This window comes from Vipera ursinii (genome assembly GCF_947247035.1).
Source record: "Vipera ursinii genome assembly, chromosome: 6".
NCBI lineage: Eukaryota > Metazoa > Chordata > Lepidosauria > Squamata > Viperidae > Vipera > Vipera ursinii.
This window is the reverse complement of record NC_139515.1, coordinates 76503252-76527574: the sequence shown is the minus strand read 5'-3', so window position 1 is coordinate 76527574 and position 24323 is coordinate 76503252. Positions and strand designations below refer to the sequence as shown.

Genomic DNA, 24323 nt, shown 5'->3' with positions numbered 1-24323 from the left:
CAGCCTTTCTTATGGTCCAGCTTTCACTGCCATACATTGCAACTGGGAAGACCATAGCCTTGACTATACGCACTTTTGTTGACAGGGTGATGTCTCTGCTTTTTAGTGTGCTGTCTAGATTTGCCATGGCTTTCCTCCCCAGGAGCAAGTGTCTTTTAATTTCTTGGCTACAGTCCCCATCTGCAGTGATCTTGGAGCCCAGGAAAATAAAATCTGTCACTACCTCCATTTCTTCCCCATCTATTTGCCAGGAATTGAGAGGGCCAGATGCCATGATCTTGGTTTTCTTAATGTTTAGTTTCAACCCAAGTTTTGCACTCTCCTTCTTCACGCGCAACAAGAGGCTCTTTAGTTCCTCTTCACTTTCTGCCATTAGAGTGGTATCATCTGCATATCTTAGGTTGTTGATTTTTCTTCTGGCAATCTTAATTCCAACTTTTGATTCATCTAGCCCTGCCTTTCTGATGATGTGCTCTGCATATAAGTTAAATAGGCAAGGCGACAGTATACAGCCTTGCCGGACTCCTTTCCCAATTTTGAACCAATCAGTGGTTCCGTGTCCAGTTAGTGAATAATACTAATTTTTGCTTAAGTGAGCATGAAAATCATAGTTTTTCTGTAATTCATTATCATTTTCATAACTTCCTTCTTTATTTAAAGAGTGACGAGGAATTTTGTGGTCCAACTGAAACTATAAAGGCATTGCAACTGGTGTTGGAGGATTAGTTTCAACACACAACCAGACTATCGTCCTATATGTTCCTGAGAAGCTGTGACTTTTGGCTTGTGAAAGAGCTTTTATCAAACACAAGGAAGGAAAAATCATCAGTAAGTAAATTGTGGGGGTGCCTCCAAGTGAGCTTTGAAGGACCTTTTGTTAGAAAGGGGCAAGCTGTTAATGTGGGCTGGAAAATCTCTTGGAGAAATTCTTGAACCCTTAAATGAATATTTAAATCTCTACAATTTAAATCCTTCAGTTTCAAGCACAGAACATGTTTCTGAAAACAGGTCTCTCAGACTTTTCCAATTGTTTCCTATACTTAAGATAATTCAGATTCTTTTGAAAAATTGTTTGCATTTGTGTCCATGTTTTCTAGGTGTGCCCCTGTAGCAATGAAAGTGGTTGTTCAGAGTTTTGGAGGTTGGGTGATCCTCATTTTCAGTTTGGTTTCCCTATGTGTAAGCGTCTCATTGACCAAACGGGAGATGCTACTTCAGAAGGAAAATGCCCGGCGTACAGGTGGCAATCTTATCCTAGGACAACAGGAAGAATATTTCAACCACAAGCTTATGCACCTCAAAAAAACAGAAGTAATGAAAGCTATGCAGACTGGGATATTTCCACCTGCTATGCATTTCTTCAAGGCTAAAAGTTTCATTGAACAAAGTGCTGTGTTCAACATCTTAAAAGAAATGCCCAAAGGTAAATAATTCCTGATTTCCTCAGCACCTCCATGAGTTTCATGCTAAATAAGTAATTTGGTTGGACTAAAATAAACTCTACAAAGTAAAGGAATAATGACTAATCTGCTTCTTTCCAACTATAGAGCTTTTGCTTTTTTAAAAAAAGTCTATCAAAATTAGTTGTAGAGGTGTTTTTTTTACAACTTTAGGTAAAATTATTTTCCCAGGCTGTTTGAGTGTTCCAGTTAAGGTATAAACCACAGATGCAAATTCTGAATTTGAGAATAGTGATAAGTATATTTGACAGTTAAAGATTTCCTTTTTCCCCTGTGTTTGTTTAACTGCCCACCATTTACAGCAATAAAGACAATATATTTATTCAGTACATGGCATACATGGACTAGCAATAAAGACAATATTACAAGATCTTTTCATAGGCTTGTAGTTGACCCCTTTTACTGAGTTGCTTCTTTTGCTTTCAGCCTTTATCGATTCATAGGAATTAAAATTACTTGTTAATGGTTGACTGTAGCTGATCTGTATCTTTGAAAGACTTATGAAGCATTAAGCCTTCTCTACTTCTCTACTCCTCTAGTCCTTGACTTGCAACCATTTGTTTAGTTCAAAATTACAGTGGCATTGGAAAAAGTGACATATGACTGTTTTTCACACTTAGGACTGTTGCAGCATCCCCACAGTCACATGATCAAAATTTGGGCACTTGGCAATGAAAATTTTGGGCTTAATTGTAGTTGTAAGTCAAGGACTACCTTATAGTCGCTTCCAAGGCTGGTCTTTGGTTCTCCTCCTCCACGCACACAATTGACTGCCCTGGCTCTTTTCTCTCTTCCATTGATACCTACACTCTGTTCCTTCAGCATTGCTCTTGTATCTCCCTGTAATACAGGTATGGGTCTTTGCTGTCTTAAAATCCCAGGGAACAGTCCATAAGGATGGAACACAGTGAATAAGGAAGTTCAATTCAAGTCAACAGCTTTGAGTCTGTCTTTTCACTCCATGACTTGGCCTTTCCATACAGCAGGATTTTATAAAATTGGTTATCAGATAACATATACCTAAGGTCCACAAACATTTCGAAGAAATATTAATTCCAAATGATAACCCAATTAAAGAAAGATACAGGGTCATTTTAGCATCTAAACTGGAACAATCGCTGTTAAACCAGGCAATTTTCCCATTAGTAGTTTAAGAACTACACTATACAGTATACTATATATCAGGGGTGGGCAACAACGGCAACTATATGACTGTGGACTTTAACTCCCAGAATTCCTGAGCCAGCGGTACTAGGAATTTTGGAAGTTGAAGTCCACCAGTTGCAAAGTTGGCATAGTTGCCTACACCCTGCTATATATTCTCTGGGTGTTTCACAGAACAAGTTATAATCCACACCTTTATTCGTGGCAAGGTGGCTTGGGAATTCTGCAAGTCAAAGTCCATATGTCTTAAAGTTGTTAAGGTTGAGAAACACTGGAGTCCAGGAATGCTATTTTGAAATGATATCTGTTTAATGGAATGGGCGCACAATCATACCTTTACCGAGATATTCTGTTTGGACAAACTACCATGGGAACAATAGCTTCAGCAATACCTTTCTGCCCTGCTTTTCCTCATGCATGATAGTACTGATAATGGCAGATTTTGCATAGTAAGTATTTGAGTTATATAATTACCACCGACCTCCATTTTTGTCATTTATTTTTGTTTAAAATGGCTATTTTTGTTAGTCGTAGAATCACTAAATGTAAGATTCTGAGATAACTTGGAGGTCATATAATCCAACTTCCAGTCCAGTATAGTAATCTACTACTACAGTCCAGTGTAGTAATCAATTGATGGCTATCCAGCCCTTTTAACAATTCCCAAAGCATTCAATTGTATTGAAAAAATTTACCCTGAAAAAATATCCGGGCTTGGGTGACCACACCTTGTGATAATTCATGGTGTTTAAAAAAAAGTGGATTTCTTCCATTCTTGTCTCAAATTTGAGGCACGATTGCCTTCGTATACATTTTATTTAAGCCTTGAATGAAATCTCTCTTCAAGAAACTTGTAGTGAGATCCCAACACAATAAAGAAGCTAAGCAGGAAAATAAAGTCTTAGACTTAGAGACAATACTGTGAAAGCTGTTCTTGCACCATCATTTGCTCCCTGCCTACAGTTAAACATGCAAATATAGCTAATTTTAAATAAAGAAAACCTTTGTTTGCTAAAGAAGATACCTTCTGGACAATGGTGCAATCCAAGCATTGGAGCCTTTGCACAGTGTTATTGGCTAGGGTTTGTGTTTGTCATTTCAATCTAGACTTGTACAGGGCCAATGTATCTTTAAGCACCATTCCTCTTCCTAGCTTTCTACTGTTTGAGACAATTCAGCTAGTCACTTATAGGCTTCCTCACCCACACTGGTCAGATCACTGGGGTATAGATAGTTTCTTTGTCTTGGCAAAGCAATTCAATCCAATCTTTTCCTTTGTCCACTTGCTTCTTCCTTGCTGACAGGTGGCCTTTTACATGTTCACGACTATGCTATCCTGAGTGCTGACTGGCTGGTGTACAATGCAAGTTACCTGCCTAACTGTTACATTTGCTTCTGCCCGAGATGGACTGTTCAATTCAAGTTTTCAAAGCCTTCTCCTCCTAAAAAAGTGCCTCTTTGCTCCAAGTGGACTTTGCTAAAGACCTACCGCAAGACACTGAAGGATGTGGGTGGATTTGATAAGAGGTGAGTGAAAATATTTCTGATTGATTACAAGCAAATTTACACTATTATGTTGCTTCTTCCTTCCCCAAGTTGCCTCTTCCAGATGTGCTGGGACTGCAACTCCTTGAATGTATAGCTACCAGTAGTATGCATCAATTTGAAATACAGCAGATTGAGGAAGGCTGGTTTGGAGCACTATCTGCATAATTTTAAAGATGGATTACTATTTTTGCGTGTTTATTCCGTCAGAGCCTTTTCTTTTAATCTAGAAGCCATCATAGTGCTTCAGTGGAGCAAACATGTCAACATTGTTTTAACCATAATACTTAACTTTTGTACAATCTGTTCCCTAATTACTCAGGGTGCCTTACCTTATCCTTACTATGACCCTACAATAAAAAATGTGGAGTTGGGTTGCTGATAAGACCATATGTTAATCATCCATCTAAAACCTTTTAGTGAATTAATGAGTAAAGACCGAGAATTCAATCAGTACTTCTTTGCAGATATGTACCTTGCACCTCAAGCATATATTTTGCATGAAGAAGATTACAGGTTCGAATCTTGGTATCTCCAATATACCTATCTAAAACTCTGGGTAGCCATTGCCATTCAGGATCAATATTACTGGATTAGATGAACTACTGTTCTGACTCATTATAGCAGCTTACATGTATCAGCTCTTTAACTCTTTCTTTTTTCAATATAAAGAGTATTGTTCATAAGAGAGCTTCATTCAGGGCATGGAAGTAGATCTGTTTCAAAATTCAGCCAGCATTCAGGTAATAACGATAGAGGCATCAAGGACAAGGCTGCTGGGACAGATACCTTGTTTCAGTGCAGATAGTAGCAAACCTAATAATGAAGAAACAACCAAGCCTTCCATAATGTCTTATGTTTCTTTATTATGGGAAAATTTATTTATTTTTTTGCTGTCTCTTTCTCAACCTTGGATGTGGACGGCATCTGCACCATGTTTTGAAGATTGTCCTACCATCCCAGCTTCAGCCCTCACTCCAAGACCTACATGGTTATTGAATACTCTGTACTCTGCACTGTTGTTGTTGTTGTTGTTAGCTGCGAAGTCGTGTCCGACCCATCGCGACCCCATGGACAACATTCCTCCAGGCCTTCCTGTCCTCTACCATCTTCTGGAGTCCATTTAAGCTCACGCCTACTGCTTCAGTGACTCCATCCAGCCACCTCATTCTCTGTCATCCCCTTCTTCTATTGCCCTCGATCTTTCCCAGCATTAGGCTCTTCTCCAGGGAGTCCTTCCTTCTCATTAGGTGGCCAAAGTATTTGAGTTTTAGCTTCAGGATCTGGCCTTCTAAAGAGCAGTCAGGATTGATCTCCTCTAGGACTGACCGGTTTGATCGCCTTGCAGTCCAAGGAACTCGCAGGAGTCTTCTCCAGCACCATAGTTCAAAGGCCTCAATTCTTTGGTGCTCAGCCTTTCTTATGGTCCAACTTTCACTGCCATACATTGCAACTGGGAAGACCATAGCCTTGACTATACGCACTTTTGTTGACAGGGCGATGTCAAGAGCCTCTTGTTGCGGGTGAAGAAGGAGAGTGCAAAACTTGGGTTGAAACTTAACATTAAGAAAACCAAGATCATGGCATCTGGCCCTCTCAATTCCTGGCAAATAGATGGGGAAGAAATGGAGGTAGTGACAGATTTTATTTTCCTTGGCTCCAAGATCACTGCAGATGGGGACTGTAGCCAAGAAATTAAAAGACGCTTGTTCCTGGGGAGGAAAGCCATGGCAAATCTAGACAGCACACTAAAAAGCAGAGACTCTGCACTACATAGAATGAATTAATACATATATATCCATCATGCAGTTCACTTTTTTGGATAAGCAACTTAATCCAAAACACAGGGAAGAAATAATAAATAGTAAGCAAAGGGAATAAATGGCATGAAATAAGAAAATGTTTCATGCTGTACCTTGAAACATTGCCTTTTATTTTTCAAGCTCCTCTCCTTTTGAAGATCTCACCAACTCCATCCAGCCATGATTCTGTTTCTCCTTCCTCTTGACCCATACATTCTTCCTTCATGTATTTGTTTTGCAATTCAGTTCTCATTCATTCTTTCTAGGAGGCCAAACCATATCAACACTCCTTTCACGCTGATCACCCACTTTTGTGTTTAGCCTATATTCATTCTTCATCCATTCAATCTTGACCCTATCTCTTTTTGTTTTGTCCCACACACTTCTTAAGCACCCCATTCCCTCTGCATTCAACTTTTATGCTTCTCCTGATATTTCCAGCTCTCATGCTCTTATACACAGCCAGTTTTGCTTCCTCTGACAAATCTACTCACTTTCTTCCAGTGTTTGCGTGTCTTCAAATTTCTCCATCCATTTCCCCTCCCCCCCCCATAGTAAACATTCTGTGAAGGAATTAAAAACCCCTCATGTCTGTTTGGTTCATTTTATCTTTTCTGAAGAGAGAAGGAGAACCAGGACAGCTTGATTCTGCAAGAACAAAATTTTGCTGAGATTAAAATGATAATGGCAATAGAGGTAGTCCTTGAGTTACGACCACAATTGAGCCCCAAATTTCTGTTGTTAAATGAAAACAGTTGTGAAGTGAATTTTACCCATTTTACGATCTTCCTTTCCAGAGTTGTTAAGTGAATCACTTGTAGTGGTTAAGTTAGTAACATGGTTGTGAAGTGAATCTGGCTTCCCCCATTGACCTTGCTTGTCAGAAGGTCACAAAAAATGATCACATGACCTCAGGATACTGCAACCGTCATAAATATGAGTCAGTTGCCTAGTGAATATTGATGAAGTGACCATGAGGATACTGCAATAGTTGTGTGAAAAATGGTCCTAAGTCGCTTTTTTTCAGTGCTGTTGTAACGTCGAAGAGTCACTAAATGAACTGTTATAAGCTGAGGACTACGGGTACTATCATATATCATAAATAATGCAATTCTACATTATTTTAGTAGGATTTAGGCATAGTAGGACTTATTTTGAGTAAATATTATCAAGTTGCCTAAAACTTGTGTTCATTTTCTAAAGAAAATCTCTAGTTTAAGATTCTTTCCATTTTTTTTTCATTTTCTTTTTTCTTTTTTGGCCAAATTTTTGTGATCTCTCCCTGTTGGGCTGAAGGGGATCTGTCTTTTAAAACTGCCATTCTTGGGCATCCCTTGTGACTTATACTTCAGATAACTTTGTAAAAGATGCCTCCTTGCCCTTCATTCATTCTTGGTTTCTAGGGTGATGTTTGCTATGTCACCACATAAGCAGTTGTCCGAACAGACCTGAAATGGCAGTTACTGCCACATATAAACTAGCAGAAAATGCTGCCATTCGTGCTATGGTTCATTTCCTTTCTATTATGTTGCATTGTTTATGGAGTAGTTTCTTGCATTGCTCAATCTTTTGTCTGCTAATGTAATAAGAAAGACCCCCCATTGTCATGCACAAGAGGGCAGAGTTAAGGTTGCTGTGGAAACCTTAACTTTGAATTCCTTGACTGGTGGAACTTAAAAAAAATGGAAAACACCCAGAGCAAATTAGGGCTATTGGATGTTTTAGCTTCCTTCCCCACTCTTTTAATCTGGTCCTCCCATCCCACTTAATACAGGAATGAAACATTACCTGCAGTTGAAAGCATAGGAAAAACGTTTTGGTCAGGGAAATAGCAGCTGGCCCTTTAAATGTGTGGCAAAGAGAATCCATTTTGTGCTGTCTCCTCCTGTCTGTTTGATCAGACCCATTGCTACCTTGGTTTAGGATTATTGCCAGTGCTATTTCTTATAAATTGTAGGAACACAATATTATTATGATTAATAATGATGGAGATGATGGGGCAATTCAATCTAGGTTTTGCTTGTGCCATTATGTATATGTTTCACTGATCAGGCTCTGATTAGGAAAAGCACCAAGCATAGACCACTTATAGGACCTGGTCACAGTTGTCATAGTGAAGGAATGTGGTCTGGGTCCTGGGTGAAACCCTGGTTTATTATGAAGGGCTTGGATGGAACAACAGCATGAGCCAAACTTGATTTGCATATTTCACTGCATACAATGAGCCTATTTGCCTGTTATTCACTTGGGGAGGTGATAATAAGTCAAAAGACATTTGACTGACCCTTCTTAGGATGAAATAAACTGGAATTTCTCATTCCAAAGAAAATGCAAGAGTACTGATGAAAATGGAACACTAAAATTGATATCAAAACATTTTTAGAGACCTCAGAACCAATATTTATGAGTGTAGAAATTGTTCAGTATTCAAATTCATTTTCGGTAATAGAATCTTATTTTTAGAAGGGATGTTAGGGGTCATCCAGTCCAGTTGACTACTCGGGTGGTCGATCCTCTCCAGCATTTCTGACGTACCATCCAGCCTCTTACCTGAAGACTTGCAGATGAATTCACCACCTCATGAGGCAGCCCTTTGGGCTGACAGCTAATATATTCAAGATGTTCTTATTGTCTAAATTTAACACTAAGATTGCTAAATATCAAGACAGAAACTGAAGTTAAACGTAGTGTATTTAATGGCACCACCAAGTTAGTTAGTGACTTAGTGGGTCCACGTGCACTTTGTCTGAAGCTTGTTTAGTGTTAAGCTTCCATATATTTTTGTGACATGATGTGTTTTTATGAATCTAGCCTATTTTCCTTGTTTATGGCTCATTATGTGAATCCAAAATGTAGCTTAACCCAATAGCCAGCTTTTACTGGAGGCAGCTTTCCTGTTATTCCTTCTGCTCAATGTCTTAAAAAGAAGGAAGTTCTCCTCCCAACCCCCAAAGCCAGGATACCTTAGTGCTATCTGAATATTTACACCCTGATGCTAATCTTCTTGCAAAAGAAGAATTAACTAAGTGCCGGAGAAGCAGCCCCTGGATTAAGTGGCTGGTGCCTTCTGCATAATGTCTTCTAAGGCTTCCCAGGGGAAGGGCAGAACTGCTTGGTCTGGGATACCCATCAGAGGAGGACTTCCTGCTGACCTGATACCAGTAGGATCCTCAGCATTTCAGCTGCTGCAGCAGGGCCCATAAATCTGGCCAATTGTCTCTTCTGGGGTTCTACTTTTAGTTACACATTTCTTAGTTTTAGCAAATCTTGTGTGCTAAGCTTTGCTCCACACATGCTGTCTTTTCTCTTCTCTGTGATTGTAATAACAGTATAAATGTTAGCAGTAGTAACAAATCAGCATCCCAGTTTATTTGTTTGCAAAATAATCATCTTTTCTTGGGATTCTCATGTTCTTCTTTGGAGCCAAGAATTGATTATGGCAAATGATCCCAGTGGAATGGATTCCTTCCCATGTTCAGTATGGGAGCCCTTCAGATCCTCGAAGACTGCTACCATATTTTACTGTGTCTTTTTCTCCCCGTATTAAGCATAGCCAATGTTTCCTGTCTTTCTTTATAATCGTTCCTTACCAGGTCACTTGTCTTTATGGGTGTTCTCCTTTGGACAAAGTCCAGTGCCCAAAACTAGACACAATGTTCTATAGATACTGTACATCTAGCTTATGCAGAATGGAGTGAAACAGTGATTTCTCATGATCTTGACCCAACCCTGTATTTAATACTGACATGATTTTGGCTCATATTCAAGTTGTGCTCCACCAAATCACCTTTCTCAAACATCATGTTGCCCAGTTTGGCGCCCTACATCCCATAATCATGCTTTCCTACCTAGATGAGGGCATTTTTTATAGAGCCTTGGTGGAGCAGTGGGCTAATGCCTCCTTAAGTAACACCAGCTGCCTGCAATTAGTGCAGGTTCGCATCCCACCAGGCTCAAGGTTGACTCAGCCTTCCATCCTTCCGAGGTAGGTAAAATGAGGACCCAGATTGTTGGGGGCAATTAAGCTGACTTTGTAATAATGCTGCTTGCCCCCCCCCGAAAGCCCTAATAAGCAGGCATATACATAGAATGAAGGCTATTGCTAAGTACATTGATTTGTGCTTAGCTTGTAAGCCGCCCTGAGTCTTTGGAGAAGGGCGGGATATAAATGGGATTAAAATAAAATAAATAAATAAATAAATTTTCTGCCCATTATTCCAGCTTGTCAAGATCTTTCTGAATCTTGAGGTTATTCCCATCTATCTTATCCCACCTTGACAAATTTGATCCAATTCTGTTTATCTTTTCAAGATCATATTTTCTCTTCCCACATCAAAGTCGTTGATAACTGAACAGCACAGTCAGGGCTGGCTGAGGAGTTCTGGGAGTTGAAGTCCACAAATCTTAAAGTTGCCACGTTTGAAGACCCCTGGTCTAGATGGTGTTAATTTGACACAATGTATGCCATAGAGTGCTGAGAAAATCTAATTCTTGTACGCAAAGCTACCTTCAAAATGCCTCAAGAGAGAATATTAAGGATTGTATGCTTCCTCGTTTTTTCTTTTAATTAATAAGAATCACAGTAGCTGCAGCACTACCAAATTTTGAAAAGATAAATTGGATTGGATCTGGTTAATGCTTGGATAAGAGATTACCAGGAAATATCAGTCCTATAAACCGCATTGGGAAATAAAAACAGTCATATCCCCTTTTTGCATTTTTGCACCTGTTTTGTGGCTAGTTCAGTTTTTGTTTAGCACATTCTGGTTGCTGGCCATGGTTTATGGGTTATAGGAAATCTATTTAGTGGTTAATTCATTAAAAATAGTTAAGTAACCTGAAATAGTAGGATGAATAAATTTATTATTCTGACCAAATATGCTTTGGACAGAATCCTAGCCATAACATCTGAAGTCCACATACAGTACTAAATGTTGATCGGAATTTATGGCAGGGAGGAAAAAGAGCAATTAAGAAATATGAAGCATAAATTAAGAATAAAGAATACACATGCTTAGTAGTGCTGGTGCACGAAAGAGAGCTAAAAGTTATACTGAGAAAATGGAAATGTGTTATTACTCCAAACTTCAAGGAATGGTTGTTGGAAAGGTGTCATTTATTTCTTTGAAAAATTATTTTCAGATTATTTACTTGATTATTTTCTACCAATCAAAAGATGCAGGTGTATGTGTTACTATGGCAGACATGTGATATTTACAATACTATTTTGTGTTGATCATTAATGTATTCATTAGTAAATCAATGACTTGATAAGTATAACATTTAAGACAGATTTTGTTTCATTTTTCTTTTCCTTATTAGTATATATTTTTAATTTGCAGTTGTCTCTTCTCTATTTGTTTCTTTTAAGATTGAAGTTTGTTAATTGTGTATGCATAAAATAAATATTGGTTTTTTTTAAAAAAAAAACGATCCTGCAAGAGAATGATCTGCATTTAAAAGGTTACTTGATCTTGAGCTTGTGTCCAAGAACAAGAGATTTTGTGAAGATTCCTCAAGTCAGAATGTTGCTTTTCTTTCTCCCTCTCCAGTTTACTGAGGAACCTAACACTAGTAACAGATACTCCAGAGAAGACCTACCCAACTCAAGCTTTCATTTGGGAGAAATTTGAAAATATCTTTAAGACCGCTTCTGGCATTATTAATTATGCACCTGTGTTTAAATCCTATTTGTATCAAGGTCTGCTGGAGCTCTATAAAGACAATGTGCAGTATATTGAGATCAGAGTTATCCTACCACCGGTAATACATTTCTCCTTCTTCTCCTTCTCCTTCTCTTCCCTTCCTCCTCCTGCTCCTTTTCCTCCCCTCCCTCTTTCCCTCTCCTCTTCCTTCCCCTTCTCTTCTGGAGGCAGGTTGTTCCACTGGTTAATTGTTCTAACTGTCAGGAAGTTTCTCCTTAGTTCTAGGTTGCTTCTCTCCTTGACTAGTTTCCATCCATTGCTTCTTGTCCTGCTTTCAGGTGCTTTGGAGAATAGCTTGACTCCCTCTTCTTTGTGGCAGCCCCTGAGATATTGGACCACTGCTATCCTGTCCCCCCTTGTCTTTCTCTTCATTAAACTAGACATACCCAATTCCAGCAGCCGTTCCTTATATGTTTCAGCCTCCCGTCCCCTAATCATCTTTATTGCTCTTCTTTGTACTCTTTCTAGAGTCTCAACATCTTTTTTACATCGTGGTGACCAAAACTGGATGCAGTATTCCAAGTGTGTAGAATGGACAAAAATATACTTTTTTTAAACATCACAATCAAAATTCAAAAACTACCAGAATGGTAGTCCACTTCCCTTAAGGAGAGAAGATCACCCTTTTTGAAGTAGGGGAAATCTCCCTATTTTTACAGTATATCCTATTATTTCCAGGTGGCAGTATATAACTGGTTTTTTCCTATACTGGGACTGGACATACGTAACCAGATCTTATTCCGTGGTTTCAATAAGAATAAGAGTTGGCTACATACGTCCAATGAGTCCAGATTTACCATGAAATTAGTCGCATACTGCCTCCTGGTGATCTATGTTAGCAAGTGGTTACATATGGTATCTATAGTTTTCCTGTAAGAGCTTTTTTCACATGGTTTAAACTTTTTGTGCGTTGTTTTTTTGCCCACAGATATATGAGCTGGATGGAAGTCTTCATGATAAATTTTGGTCTGTGGCAGCTTTTGAAGCAGTGGCAAAGCAATTTGTAAATGTTCATCCTGATTTTGTGGGACTAAAACTTATATATACGACACTCCGGTAAGGAATGTCTAGATAGCTTTGTCAACTGGGGCAGGTCCATACATTTGAATTTAAGTAACTAATATTAACCAAGTGGAAGAACACAATTATATTGGCACTGAAAGGCCTGAAGAATCAGGCTGGGATTAGATCCTTTTTTTGGGGGGGGGGGGAAACATCTGTGTAGTTGACTCCAACTTGATGGCACATAATCAATATTAACTAGCAAAAATAAAACCATCTTATTTTTTTTTTAAATTAAACCACCTTCAGGTAATGACTAAAAATCCCATCATTCTCTTTATAGCTATCTATCCAATAAGTCTCTAGACTCTAGAGATATGTTTCTTCCTGACCCCCACTAGGATTATGAATCCATAAGTTCTGAATTACAGACCAGTGGTAGAGGACAGGAAGGCCTGGAGGAACATTGTCCATAGGGTCGTGATGGGTCGGACACGACTTCGCAACTAACAACAACAACAACCCACATCATTGTAGCTAGTGCAAGGGAAATGGGCAACACTAGGAGTATCAGAGCTTCCTTATTCTACCATAGCTATTTCTGGATGAATTTTTAAAGCCTACCAGTCTCCTGTCTTCCTGTCCTGCAACTTCTTATTGCCATGGAATAGAAATTAGATCAATTGATACAAAAGAGCTAAGTGTGATAGAATTTGTGGATTTGTTGGAGAGCGTTAAAGGGAAGGAGCTTAAAAGCACATAGGCATGGGACTAAGATAGAATTGAACATCACCACCTCTGAAGTTGGGGTGTAGCGAGTTCTGAATCTTCAGAAGGATGAACCTAAAATATGTTGTAATGGAAGTGAGGGATAACTTGGCTTATTCTAAGCCAATCCAAATTGAGCTTGACATCATAATGAGTATGTAAAGGAATTTCAGGTGTGAAATACGTGTTTGGTACTATAAAAAGAATCCCTTCTGGCATGTTTCCCCAATTTGGTACCCTTATTCAGAGATTATGAGATTTATATGGCAGGGGTACCAACATTGGTAAGGCTGATGTGAGTTAAGTATTTTGTTCCAAATTTTTCATTAAAAAGGGAGCTTGATTAAGTACATAGTCACATCTTAGCTCATAAGGGAGTTGTATGGCTGAGGAATTCTGGAAGTTGAAGTCTACAAGTCTTAAAGTTGCCAAGTTTGGAGACCCCTAAGTTACATCACTCTGGGATGAATGCATTAATATGCAAGTATTGCCTGCGGATGGGATTATCCATGAGTATATACCTTATAAACGTACTAAATAAATAGCCTTTCTCTCATGACTTCTTTCTCTCTGTTGTTGGTGAACTGGTTAGGTATATGTTCTTTTATTTATAAGAGTTTTTTATTGAATTTTATAGGGTTATGAAGAGGCTATAACTAGGGTAAGGATCAGGATTTGGGATGGGGTTAGGATCGGGATTGGGGTAGGAACGGGTTTGGGAACAACATTGGGGTTGCCCCCCAATAACATTTTCAAGCTTTAGCAAACAGACTATTGTCCAGGTACATATGTTCAATTAACGCTAATTAATATAACAGTAAATAGCTATAATATATATGCTAAATGATAATCATATACGGTATCAATTAGTCAATACATATCATTCTCCTTACTAATATATATTCAAAATAACATACAACATTCATTTCTCGCTAGTTCGTTTTCCTAAACATTGGTAAAATTTAACCCATGTTTTAAAATAAATTGAATCCTCTTTCTCTTTAATCTCTAAAGTTAATCTGTCCATTTCTGCACATTCTAAAATTTTCTTGATTAAAATCTCAGTTGGTAGGCTTTCATTTTTCCAGTATTAGGCAAATGCTATTCTCGCTGCTTTCAATACATGCAATCTTAGATACTCATTCTCCTCTGTTTAGGTATATATTCTGTTTTTTAGGCATCATACAAGTTTAGTCAAATATTTGTTCAGCACTCTTTAATCAAAGCAACAGTATCTACAACCTTTTCTTCCTTGATATTTTCTCCTGCTTTTGCCTTTCAGAAAGCAAAGTGTTTCCCAGATCAAAGAAGCTATTCGCACAGCCATAGAACTCAGAACTCAGTTCCCAAATACCGTGGCAGGGTTTGATTTGGTAATTCCTGATATTCCTCATGGGTTTTATGCAAGGGGATGAAATAGTGGGGAGCAAAGTATTTAAGCTGCAGTCCAATCATATGACTACCTTAGCCCTGCACTGCAGCCCAGACCAGATGTTCAACCAGAAAATTGTTAGATTATATTAACAGAATTTTGCAAGACTGAAAGTATTTCTCCCCTGCTTCCCTTTTACATATAGTCCTTGACTTACAACCACTTGTTTAGTGACTGTTCGAAGTTGCAACAGCACTGACCGTTTTTCACACTTACAACCATTGCAGCCTCTCCATGATTACATGATCAGGTGCTTGGCAACTGGCATTATTTATGACAGTTGTACTATCCCGGGGTCATGTAATCACCATCCATGACTTTCTCATCTGGCTTTCAAAAAGCAAAGTCAGTGAGGTAAGCCAGATTCGCTTAACTGCAGAGATTTGCTTAACAACTGTGGCAAACAGGTCATAATATTGGGACAAAACTTATTTAATAATTGCCTTGCTTAGCACAAAAATATTGGGCTCAATTGTCATAAGTCGAGGACTACCTGAAATTAGGGAGGGTTTCTAATTTCCAGTGCCTTTCCCCTCTTCTGTGCACTGAGACATCTTGAACGTTCTGGTTGTCTACTCTGCAGTTTTCCCTCCTGTCTGCCAAGGTCATTCCCACATACTATTTCATCTCATCATCTTATAAAGGAAACACCCATACAGTTGAACCTTACACTTATTTCTGAGACAGAATGTTATAGATACGCTGGTAATCTTTGACTTAGGACCAGCTGTTTAATGACCATTTGAAGTTACAATAGACTCAAAAAAAAGTTATTCACCATCTCAAAGTCATGACTGCTGCACCAGCTCCATACGTCACGTGACAGATTTTGGAAGGTTGGCAACCAACTTGCAGCGTTTTGTTGTCACGTGATCATGTTTTGTAACTTTTTTGGAACTACCATTATGTGACTCACTCAATAATCACAGTAGTCTTAAAATTGAGTCCAGTCATGTGGAGACTCAGCTTACAATCCCAGTGACTTAGAACCAAAATTCTGGGCTCAATTGTAGTCATAATTCGAGGACTATCAGTATTGTAGTCCTTGTGAACATTGCCTGTGTTGATCAAGTGAGAAACTGAATTATAGAATTTCCGTACTTACAGCTCTGAACCTCACCGCTGGGGTGGAGACCACTGCCTCACAATCCGTTTTATTTGCATGCCCTTCCCAAGGTAGTATAAAACGGGTCCTCAACCTTGGCAACTTTAAGACTTGTGGACTTCAACTCCCAGATATTCTCAGCCAGCTTTGGGAGTTGAAGTCCACAAGTCTTAAAGTTGCCAAGGTTGAGGACCCCTGGTATAAAACAAACCTACCTCACTTCTGCTTTGCCAGAGTGCTAATGCTTTCGGGTGCTCTCTACTGCTGGCTGAATAACATGAAACACAAGCTGGGAAGCAGGCAGGCAGGCAGGCAGGCAGTTGGCCCAGTGAAAGAACAGAAAGAAAAGACTGGCTTTTTCAGTTTGCAATCATCCAGTGGCTTATTATGGGCCATTGCTGTTTGCAGCTGGTGCCATGCTTCTAATCCTTGACTTACAATAGTTCATTTAGTGACCTTTTGAAGTTACAACGGCACTGAAAAAAGTGACTTATGACCATTTTTCACACTTATGACTGTCGCAGCATCCCCTGGTCATGTGATTTACATTCAGATGCTTGACAACTGGCTCATCTTTATGATGGTTGCAGTGTCCCAGGGTACGTGATCATCTTTTGTGACCTCCTGACAAGCAAATCAATGGGGAAGCCAGATTCAATTAACAACCGTGTTACTAATTGAACAAGTGCAGTGATTCACTTAAGAAATGTGACAAGAAAAGTTGTAGAATGGGGCAAAACTCACTTAATAAATTTCTCTCTTAGCAACATAGATTCTGGGCTCAATTGTGATCGTGAGTCGAGGACTACCTGTATTAATAGAGTAGATCTGTTTGGGTTTTTTAAATGATAGTCATTGATACATTAATAATACCTTAGTACTGAATGCTGATCCAGAGCAATGCTCTTTTTCAGGTTGGTTGGGAAGATGGTGGATACTCTCTCTGGGAATTGAAAGAAGCTTTACGTTTGCCAGAAACTCAAGGAATTAAGTTGCCATATTTCTTTCATGCTGGTGAGACAAGTAAGCACAAATACATCACAGCACTCCTTTGAAGTGCAATAAATAGCTAAGAAATTAGTTCTGCAAACTTCTTCGTAATTACCTCTTGAGGTGAACCTTTTGAACACAGTTGTAAGTATTTCTAAGTAAATATACATCTATATATGACAGTGATTCTCAAACTGTGGTCTGCAGACCCCGGGGGGGGGGCAAGATGTCACCACAAGGGGCCCATGAAGGCTTGAAGAAATGTTATTATTTAAATCTTGAGTTAAGTCCTGGTGGTCCATGGCCATGGTCTGTGGCCAAAAATGATATTTAAAGGGGGTCTGTGGTGAAGAAAAGGTTGAGAAACACTGATATATGATATTCACTCATCAGTGTTGAGATCAAATTGCTGTTCTCAGAAATTCTCACACACTTTCCTCTCCAAAGTACAGAAGGATATAAAAAAAGCCAGTATACAGGTGTAGGGATCCTGAAGGTTTATCTTGGAACAATAAAAATGGAGATCGAGGAACATCCTGGATGTTAGGATTAAATTAGATGTGATGACAGAAAACTATAGGGAAATTATGGAGTTAACCTTGGTTGGCAACCTCACTTAGCAGAACGTATATGTGCAAATAGCCCATTTAGTTGAATTTCATGAAGAATTTTGCTCCATGGATAAAATAGGTATAAGATACCATTGTGACTTAGTTTAAATCCTTAAAAAAACGCACCTTGTGAGAAATCTTCATGCTCTTTTGCAGAAGATGCCAAAAGGTTTTTCCACACACTGCATTAATATTTTTTCTTTCAGAATAAAATTTTGAGAGAGTTTTACCATGATGGCCATCCTTTCGTAAAGGTATAATAACTCTTCTTCTTCTATATTACTCAGACTGGGAAGGCAGTTCGATAGATAACAATTTGTTGGATGCTCTGCTATTGAATACCAACCGGATTGGTCACGGCTTTGCCCTTGCCAAGCATCCAGAAGCTAGGAGGTTGGCATTGAAAGGAAATATTGCTGTAGAAGTCTGTCCTATTTCTAATCAGGTATTGTTCAAGAAAAAGAGAGCTGAAATGACTTAATGTATTATTTCCAATCCTTTTGTAGACCTCATAGAAAATGAAGAATACTAGATTTTATTTGGGAATATTCCTGTCAGCCCAGAAAAAAGGAAAGATAAAAGATGGAGATTGAGGAACATTCTAGATGTTAGGATTAAGTTAGATGGGATGACAAAAAACTACAGGGAAAATATGGAGTTAACCCTTATTTAGCAGACAGTCCATGTGCAAATAGCTCAATATATGCAGTCTTACACTTATGACCTTAATGGAACCTGGAATTTTCATTGTAAGTCATGATGGCCATGGGTCAAGGCACCTGCGTGACCTGACCCAAATTTATGACTTTTTTGTGGCAGTCATTAAGCCCAAATGAAAGAGTATAAAGAATAAAAAGCCAGAAACCAGTAAAAATGTTGTAAATAGTGGTCACATGACTGCAGGAACACTAAAGGTGAGCCGGTTGCCAAGCACCTGAAATTCCAAGTCATGTGACCGGAAGGGGTTTGTGCAGCCACCAGAACTCCAGAACTGGGTTATAAGTAACTTTTGGGAGGATCCATCATAACGTCAGACGGTTGCTAAGTGAGGGATACACCAAGAAAGTTATTAAGAGACACACAATTATAGGCTAAAAGGAGGAGTTAACTTTCATAAGGAAATTGTATGCTTAGATGGAAACATTATATCTCTGTCTACATGGTGAAATACAGAAATGGGAAGAATAAACATTAGTCTTTCTGAAACAAGCAGGCTAAAGATTAGAGAACTCTTATCAGTTTTTCTATCATGGAAGAGCAGATTAGAGTTAGAAACAAACTGCCACCTTTTCCCATGCTGCCTAGCACTCAGTAGGATAAAAGATGCAAAGGGTGGAAGTCACTGAGGGCAGCGGGATTTGCTTAACAGTAATTCATTTAACAACTGCAGTGATTTGCCAAACCACCATGGCAAAAAAGGTCATAAAGTTGGTGTCATGGTTCCGACTAATGAAGTGTTCTTCAAAGAACCTTCAGGCATTGTTTATTCTGAAAAGTCTACTATAATGAGAACAAAGCATCGGCATGGCATGGTGGGATGCCAAGATCTGAATTCCCCTCCCTTTGGCACCTAATATCTGGCACAATTCCCTCCTCCAATTAGCAGTCATAAATCACATTCTCCAATCAGTTTGAAGGGCAAAGCTTCCCTTCCGTGCAACAGGGGGAAAACATTCTCCCTCCTCTCCCCAGCTTCATCTAATTCTAAGAGCAAAACAATTTAAAGGAAAAAGCTGCCTCTTATATTGTCAAAGCAAAAACATCCAACGTTTGCAGCACTGACAGTTGGACATGACTCCGTTAAAAGCTGCCTTGCTTAGCAATGGAAATTCTGGTCCCAATTGCCATAAGTCAAAAACTACCTGTACAGGAAAAGACAAATGAGAAGAAGAGAAAGAAAAGAATCTGAGGGGGCGGGGGGAGTCCAAGAGCTGTAAAATATTTATTTAAGATCTGTTGACTCACCTGCAGTTGATTCCTGAACACTGGTTAAGTTTCTGGAGAGATGGTTACTGCTCTCTTACTACTGGTTGAATAACCTCAACCATTTAGAAAAGTAGGTATTTTGTTGCTCACCATATCCAAATAGTAGCTCTTCTGTGCATAGACAAGCCCTCCTTGTGACAGTGATTTTGTGACAGTAGATCTAGTTCTCAGAATTCTGAATAATAATAATAAGTTGGAAGGGACCTTGGAGGTCATCTAGTCCAACCCCCTGCTCAGGCAGGAAACCCTATACCATTTCAGACAAATGGCTGTCCAGTCTCTTCTTAAAAACTTCCAGTGTTGGAGCATTCACCACTTCTGGAGGCAGGTTGTTCCATTGGTTAATTGTTGTAACTGTCAGGAAGTTTCTCCTTAGTTCTAGGTTGCTTCTCTCCATGACTAGTTTCCATCCGTTGCTTCTTGTCCTGCTTTCAGGTGCTTTGGAGAATAGCTTGACTCCCACTTCTTTGTGGCAGCCCCTGAGATATTGGAACACTGCTATCATGTCACCCCTCACCCTTCTCTTCGTTAAACTACACATACCCAATTCCAGCAACCATTCCTTATATGTTTTAGCCTCCAGTCCCCCAATCATCTTTGTTGCTCTTCTCTGTACCCTTTCTAGAGTCTCAACATCTTTTTTACATCGTGGTGACCAAACCTGGATGCAGTATTCCAGGTGTGGCCTTACCAAGGCATTGTAAAGTGGTATTAGTACTTCATGTGATCTTGATTCTATCCCTCTGTTAATGCAGCCTAGCACTGTGTTGGCTTTTTTGGCAGCTGCAGCACACTGCTGGCTCATATTTAAGTGATTGTCCACTAGGACTCCGAGATCTCTCTCACATTTACTACTATTGAGCAAGGTACCACCTATACTATACCTGTGCATTTGATTTTTCCTGCCTTACTTTTTTCACAATTGAATTTCATTTTGTTAGATAGCGCCCAGTGTTCGAGTCTGTCCAGATCCTCCTGTATCTTAAGCCTATCTTCTGGAGTATTGGCTATTCCTGCCAGCTCGGTGTTGTCTGCAAATTTGATGAGTTCCCCATCTATCCCCTCATCCAAATCGTTGATGAAGATGTTGAAGAGCACTGGCCTCTAGGACCAATGGGCTCACAACCAAATGCAGATTTAACTAAAATAACTCTTGGCTTATGTGTTCTTCTTCTTCTTCTTCTGCAAGGTCCTGAAGCTAGTATCAGATCTGAGAAACCATCCTGCTGCTTTTCTGTTGTCAGAGGGTCATCAGATAGTGGTTGCCTCTGATGATCCATCCATCTTTGGAGCAAAGGGATTATCCTATGACTTCTATGAGATGTTTATGGGCATAGGAGGGATGAGTGCCGATCTGAGAACTCTGAAGCAACTGGTGCTAAACTCTTTAAAGTAAGTGCATCTATTTTGTATGCTGACATTTATGGACAAAAAAAAAACACCATGTATGTACAAACCTTTGTCCAAACAGGGCAATAAATAGAGACAACGTTTAGAGCCAGCTGAACTTTTCAGATATATATATAGGGAGCCCAAAAATGAAACTACATCTATCCTGCCATAGTAGAGGGGGAGGGGGGTTGCATAAAAAATGAAAATATACAGTTTGCTGATCCAAAACATTTAGATAGTTGAGATGGAACTAGGTGGAATATTCTTCACAACTATGCATGCTATAAAAACACTTTACAAACACTACAAATTCTCCCCTTTTTTGTTTATTGTGCCCATCACCTTCTTCCTAGAGTGCCAGTCCTACTAAAAGTCCTACTAAATTCAGTAAGATTTACGTTTTATTAGATCTGCCAAAGCATAATGGTGCATATTTTCCCCTGCTCTGTCACTCTCCTGCTGATACCATCTCTCCTTCTGCTCCTCACTCCCTGAACTTCCAAACCAATACTTAGGTAAAGATTGGGAATGAATGGGCCATTGTTTGTGTGAATCCTCAGCATGCCAACCTTTTGTCTTGAAGGGATTTTTTTTAACCTGCTGTGGCCTCCATCTGGCACTCATCCATTCAGCAAAAACAATGGAATGGATGGACTCAAGCAAGGCCATCTAAAGGATCTTAGATCAATTCCTGAAAGCTGCTGGGCATTAGCCTCAAGCCCAGCATTAGAATGAATGAAGAGGAATATACGTGTCACATGATAATGTTGCTGGATCCAATTTGGGTCGGTCACCGGGACCAAAGGTATAATCTTCTGAGCTTTTGGACTCGTGCTTAGATAACCTTTCTCTAGTAGACACTAGACGCTCTGCTAGAGAGAAGATCCCTGAGGATGGGCTCCAGCACAAGTCCAAAAGCTCAGAAGACTAAACCTTTGGACCCAGATTGGATCCTGCACCAGCATCAGAAATCTGAACCACTCCTACAGATAGTAGTACAACAGTGACACAAGGGTTTCCTCCTCTTACTCTGAGCTCGAGGCTGGGGCTGTAACAGCTACTATATTAAGAACTTTTGCTGAGTTATAAAAATATCCACACTTTTTAATCGGGGACAAAATATTGGCACTTGTTGTCCCATTACCTATCCCTGTCCTGCTTCTTTACCCTCTTCTCAGTTGTAAAAGACACCTGATTTCCCCCCAAAGGTTATGGGTAATGGATTCTATCAGATTTGACTCACTCAGCAAGCAGTGTAATCAGGGGAGAAATCTATTTTAAGTGGTACAGTTAAGGATGACTTCAGCCTTCCTTCCTCACATGAGTGGGCAGGAATACCAGGTTTAAAAAAAAAGATATTGCTGGCCATGCTGGCATCACCATTAAGTGCAAATGAGAATTGGCTTCAATGTGCTTAATTGGAAAGCAAGCCATATTCCGTTTATTCAGTATCTCTTGAATACAAGTGTGTTGAGTTTTAACAGTATGACTTGGGGGTGGGGGGAGTGAGAGGGAACAGGGCTGCTTGCATTCATTTCTTAAAGAGTATCTTGCTATCTTTGAGTATTTTCCCTTCATAGATACAGTAGTATGCAACCTGCTGAGAAGAAAAAGGCCATGAACATTTGGCAAAAAAAATGGGACCACTTCATAGCCAATTCTGCAGCTTCGCCCCAGGAAGCTGTTGGGAAATAGGCCACAGTAGAGTTTCTATACAAAATCTTGCTTCTCCCAGGTAATTTGAACCAGCCCTCCCCAAACATTCCCTTTATAAAGAGTTCAGGGCATGGCCTCTCTCTGCCTCCCTCCAAGAAGCCCCACAGCCTTCCTCTGTTTACTCCTACTTGACTGCCTCCTGCGTCGGGCGTCCTTGAACAGGGCCAGCTGTGGGTCATCTTCATCCACACTGTCAGGCTCACACAGCTGGGTCTCCATGGTGACCAAGTGGGAGGGGCCTGCCTGAGGGCTATCACCAGCAAGATCTTCAACCCCCTCAGCAAGGTCTTCAAGACCCCCCTACTCCTCTGATTCGTCCGACCCAACTGCCGAACCCACAGGCTGACCCTGAATCACAACAGTTGGATGGAAAATAGCCCAAGAAAGTGAGCGATAAAAAAGACTAGCACTGATGATGTTGCCTAGTTAGGGTAATGAAACATCTGCAAGAAAACCAGCAAGCTCAGAGAGCACCAAGGACCCCTCATGTCAATCCTGAGCGACAAATATTCTCCTTCGGAGTTACAGCAGCATTGAAAAATGTGACTTACAACCAGTGCTCACACTTAAAACCAACAATAACATCTCCACAGTCACAATTTGGTTGCTTGGCATCCGATGTGTATTTACTGTGCTGGCAGCTTGTCCTGGGGTCATGTCATCACCATTTGGGACTTTCCCAACTGGCTATTGGCAAAGTCAATGAGAAAAAGCAGGATTTGCTTAAAGTTTGCATCATTCACTTAACAACCATGACAAAAGGGTTGTATGGCTCCTTTAAAAGCCACCACCCTTAACAACCGACATTCTGGTTTCAATTGTGGCCATAAGTCAAGGACTACCTGTACAGCATTTTTACAGTCTTGAATTGACCAAATATTTATCTTTTTAAACTTAGGAAGGATTAAAAATCTAATAATAATAATGAATGTTATTATATTAACTCAGGGGTGTCAAACTGCCGGCCCATGGGCCGGACACGTCATCTGGAAGCTGCGCCCACCCCATTGCCGGCAATGGCAAAACTGTCCCGATACATTGCACGACGTCACATGAACCGCCCATAAGCCCAGTAAAAAGAATAAAAGAATAGAGGCATGATCCATCGCTTATAGATATTTAATACAGATTAATATACTTGGCTCTAATTGTAACAATTGCTGATTGCTATTTTTGTTTATCAAACATGTATTATATGAACCATCAAGAGAGAAACAATTACTTGCATTTTGGGGCTAGAAAAGTACAGAAATACAATGAAATACTTAACACATATGCTTCTTTTTAAAAAGCCAATATTTAAAAAATATGCAGCCTAGTTTTACAGCATAGAAAACGTAAGAACCTTGTTGACTTTCAAACAACCACTGATAAGGGATGTTTGCAGTTTAGTTCAGAAATATCTGAATGGTCACACATTTCTCCCAACAATTATACAGGTGTAATAATATTTATTGAATTTATCTTACTTTATACATAACCCAGGTGGTTTACAAAAGTTTAATGAAGTGCAGTGTAGTAATACTATAGATACTACTATGTAACAATATTTCTATCAGGACAGAGTACCATCAAGATAGAGAAAAAAACTTGGTGTTTAACAAATTTTTCTTTGTTAAAATGCTGATAATCAGTTATGAATACA

The 24323-nt window shown here is 39.5% G+C and overlaps 1 protein-coding gene across 1 annotated transcript; it reads left to right on the top strand.

Moving 5' to 3' along the window:
• The first annotated feature begins 708 nt into the window (after positions 1-708).
• On the top strand, positions 709-24322 carry ADA2 (adenosine deaminase 2). Its single transcript, XM_083365804.1, has 11 exons — positions 709-828; positions 1098-1423; positions 3929-4151; positions 11524-11734; positions 12605-12732; positions 14729-14819; positions 16898-17006; positions 17872-18029; positions 20760-20962; positions 22543-22697; positions 23627-24322. Exons 2-10 carry the CDS (start codon positions 1114-1116, stop codon positions 22655-22657), a joined length of 1548 nt encoding a protein of 515 aa, XP_083221930.1. The 5' UTR covers positions 709-828; positions 1098-1113; the 3' UTR covers positions 22658-22697; positions 23627-24322.
• Position 24323: the final 1 nt, after the last annotated feature.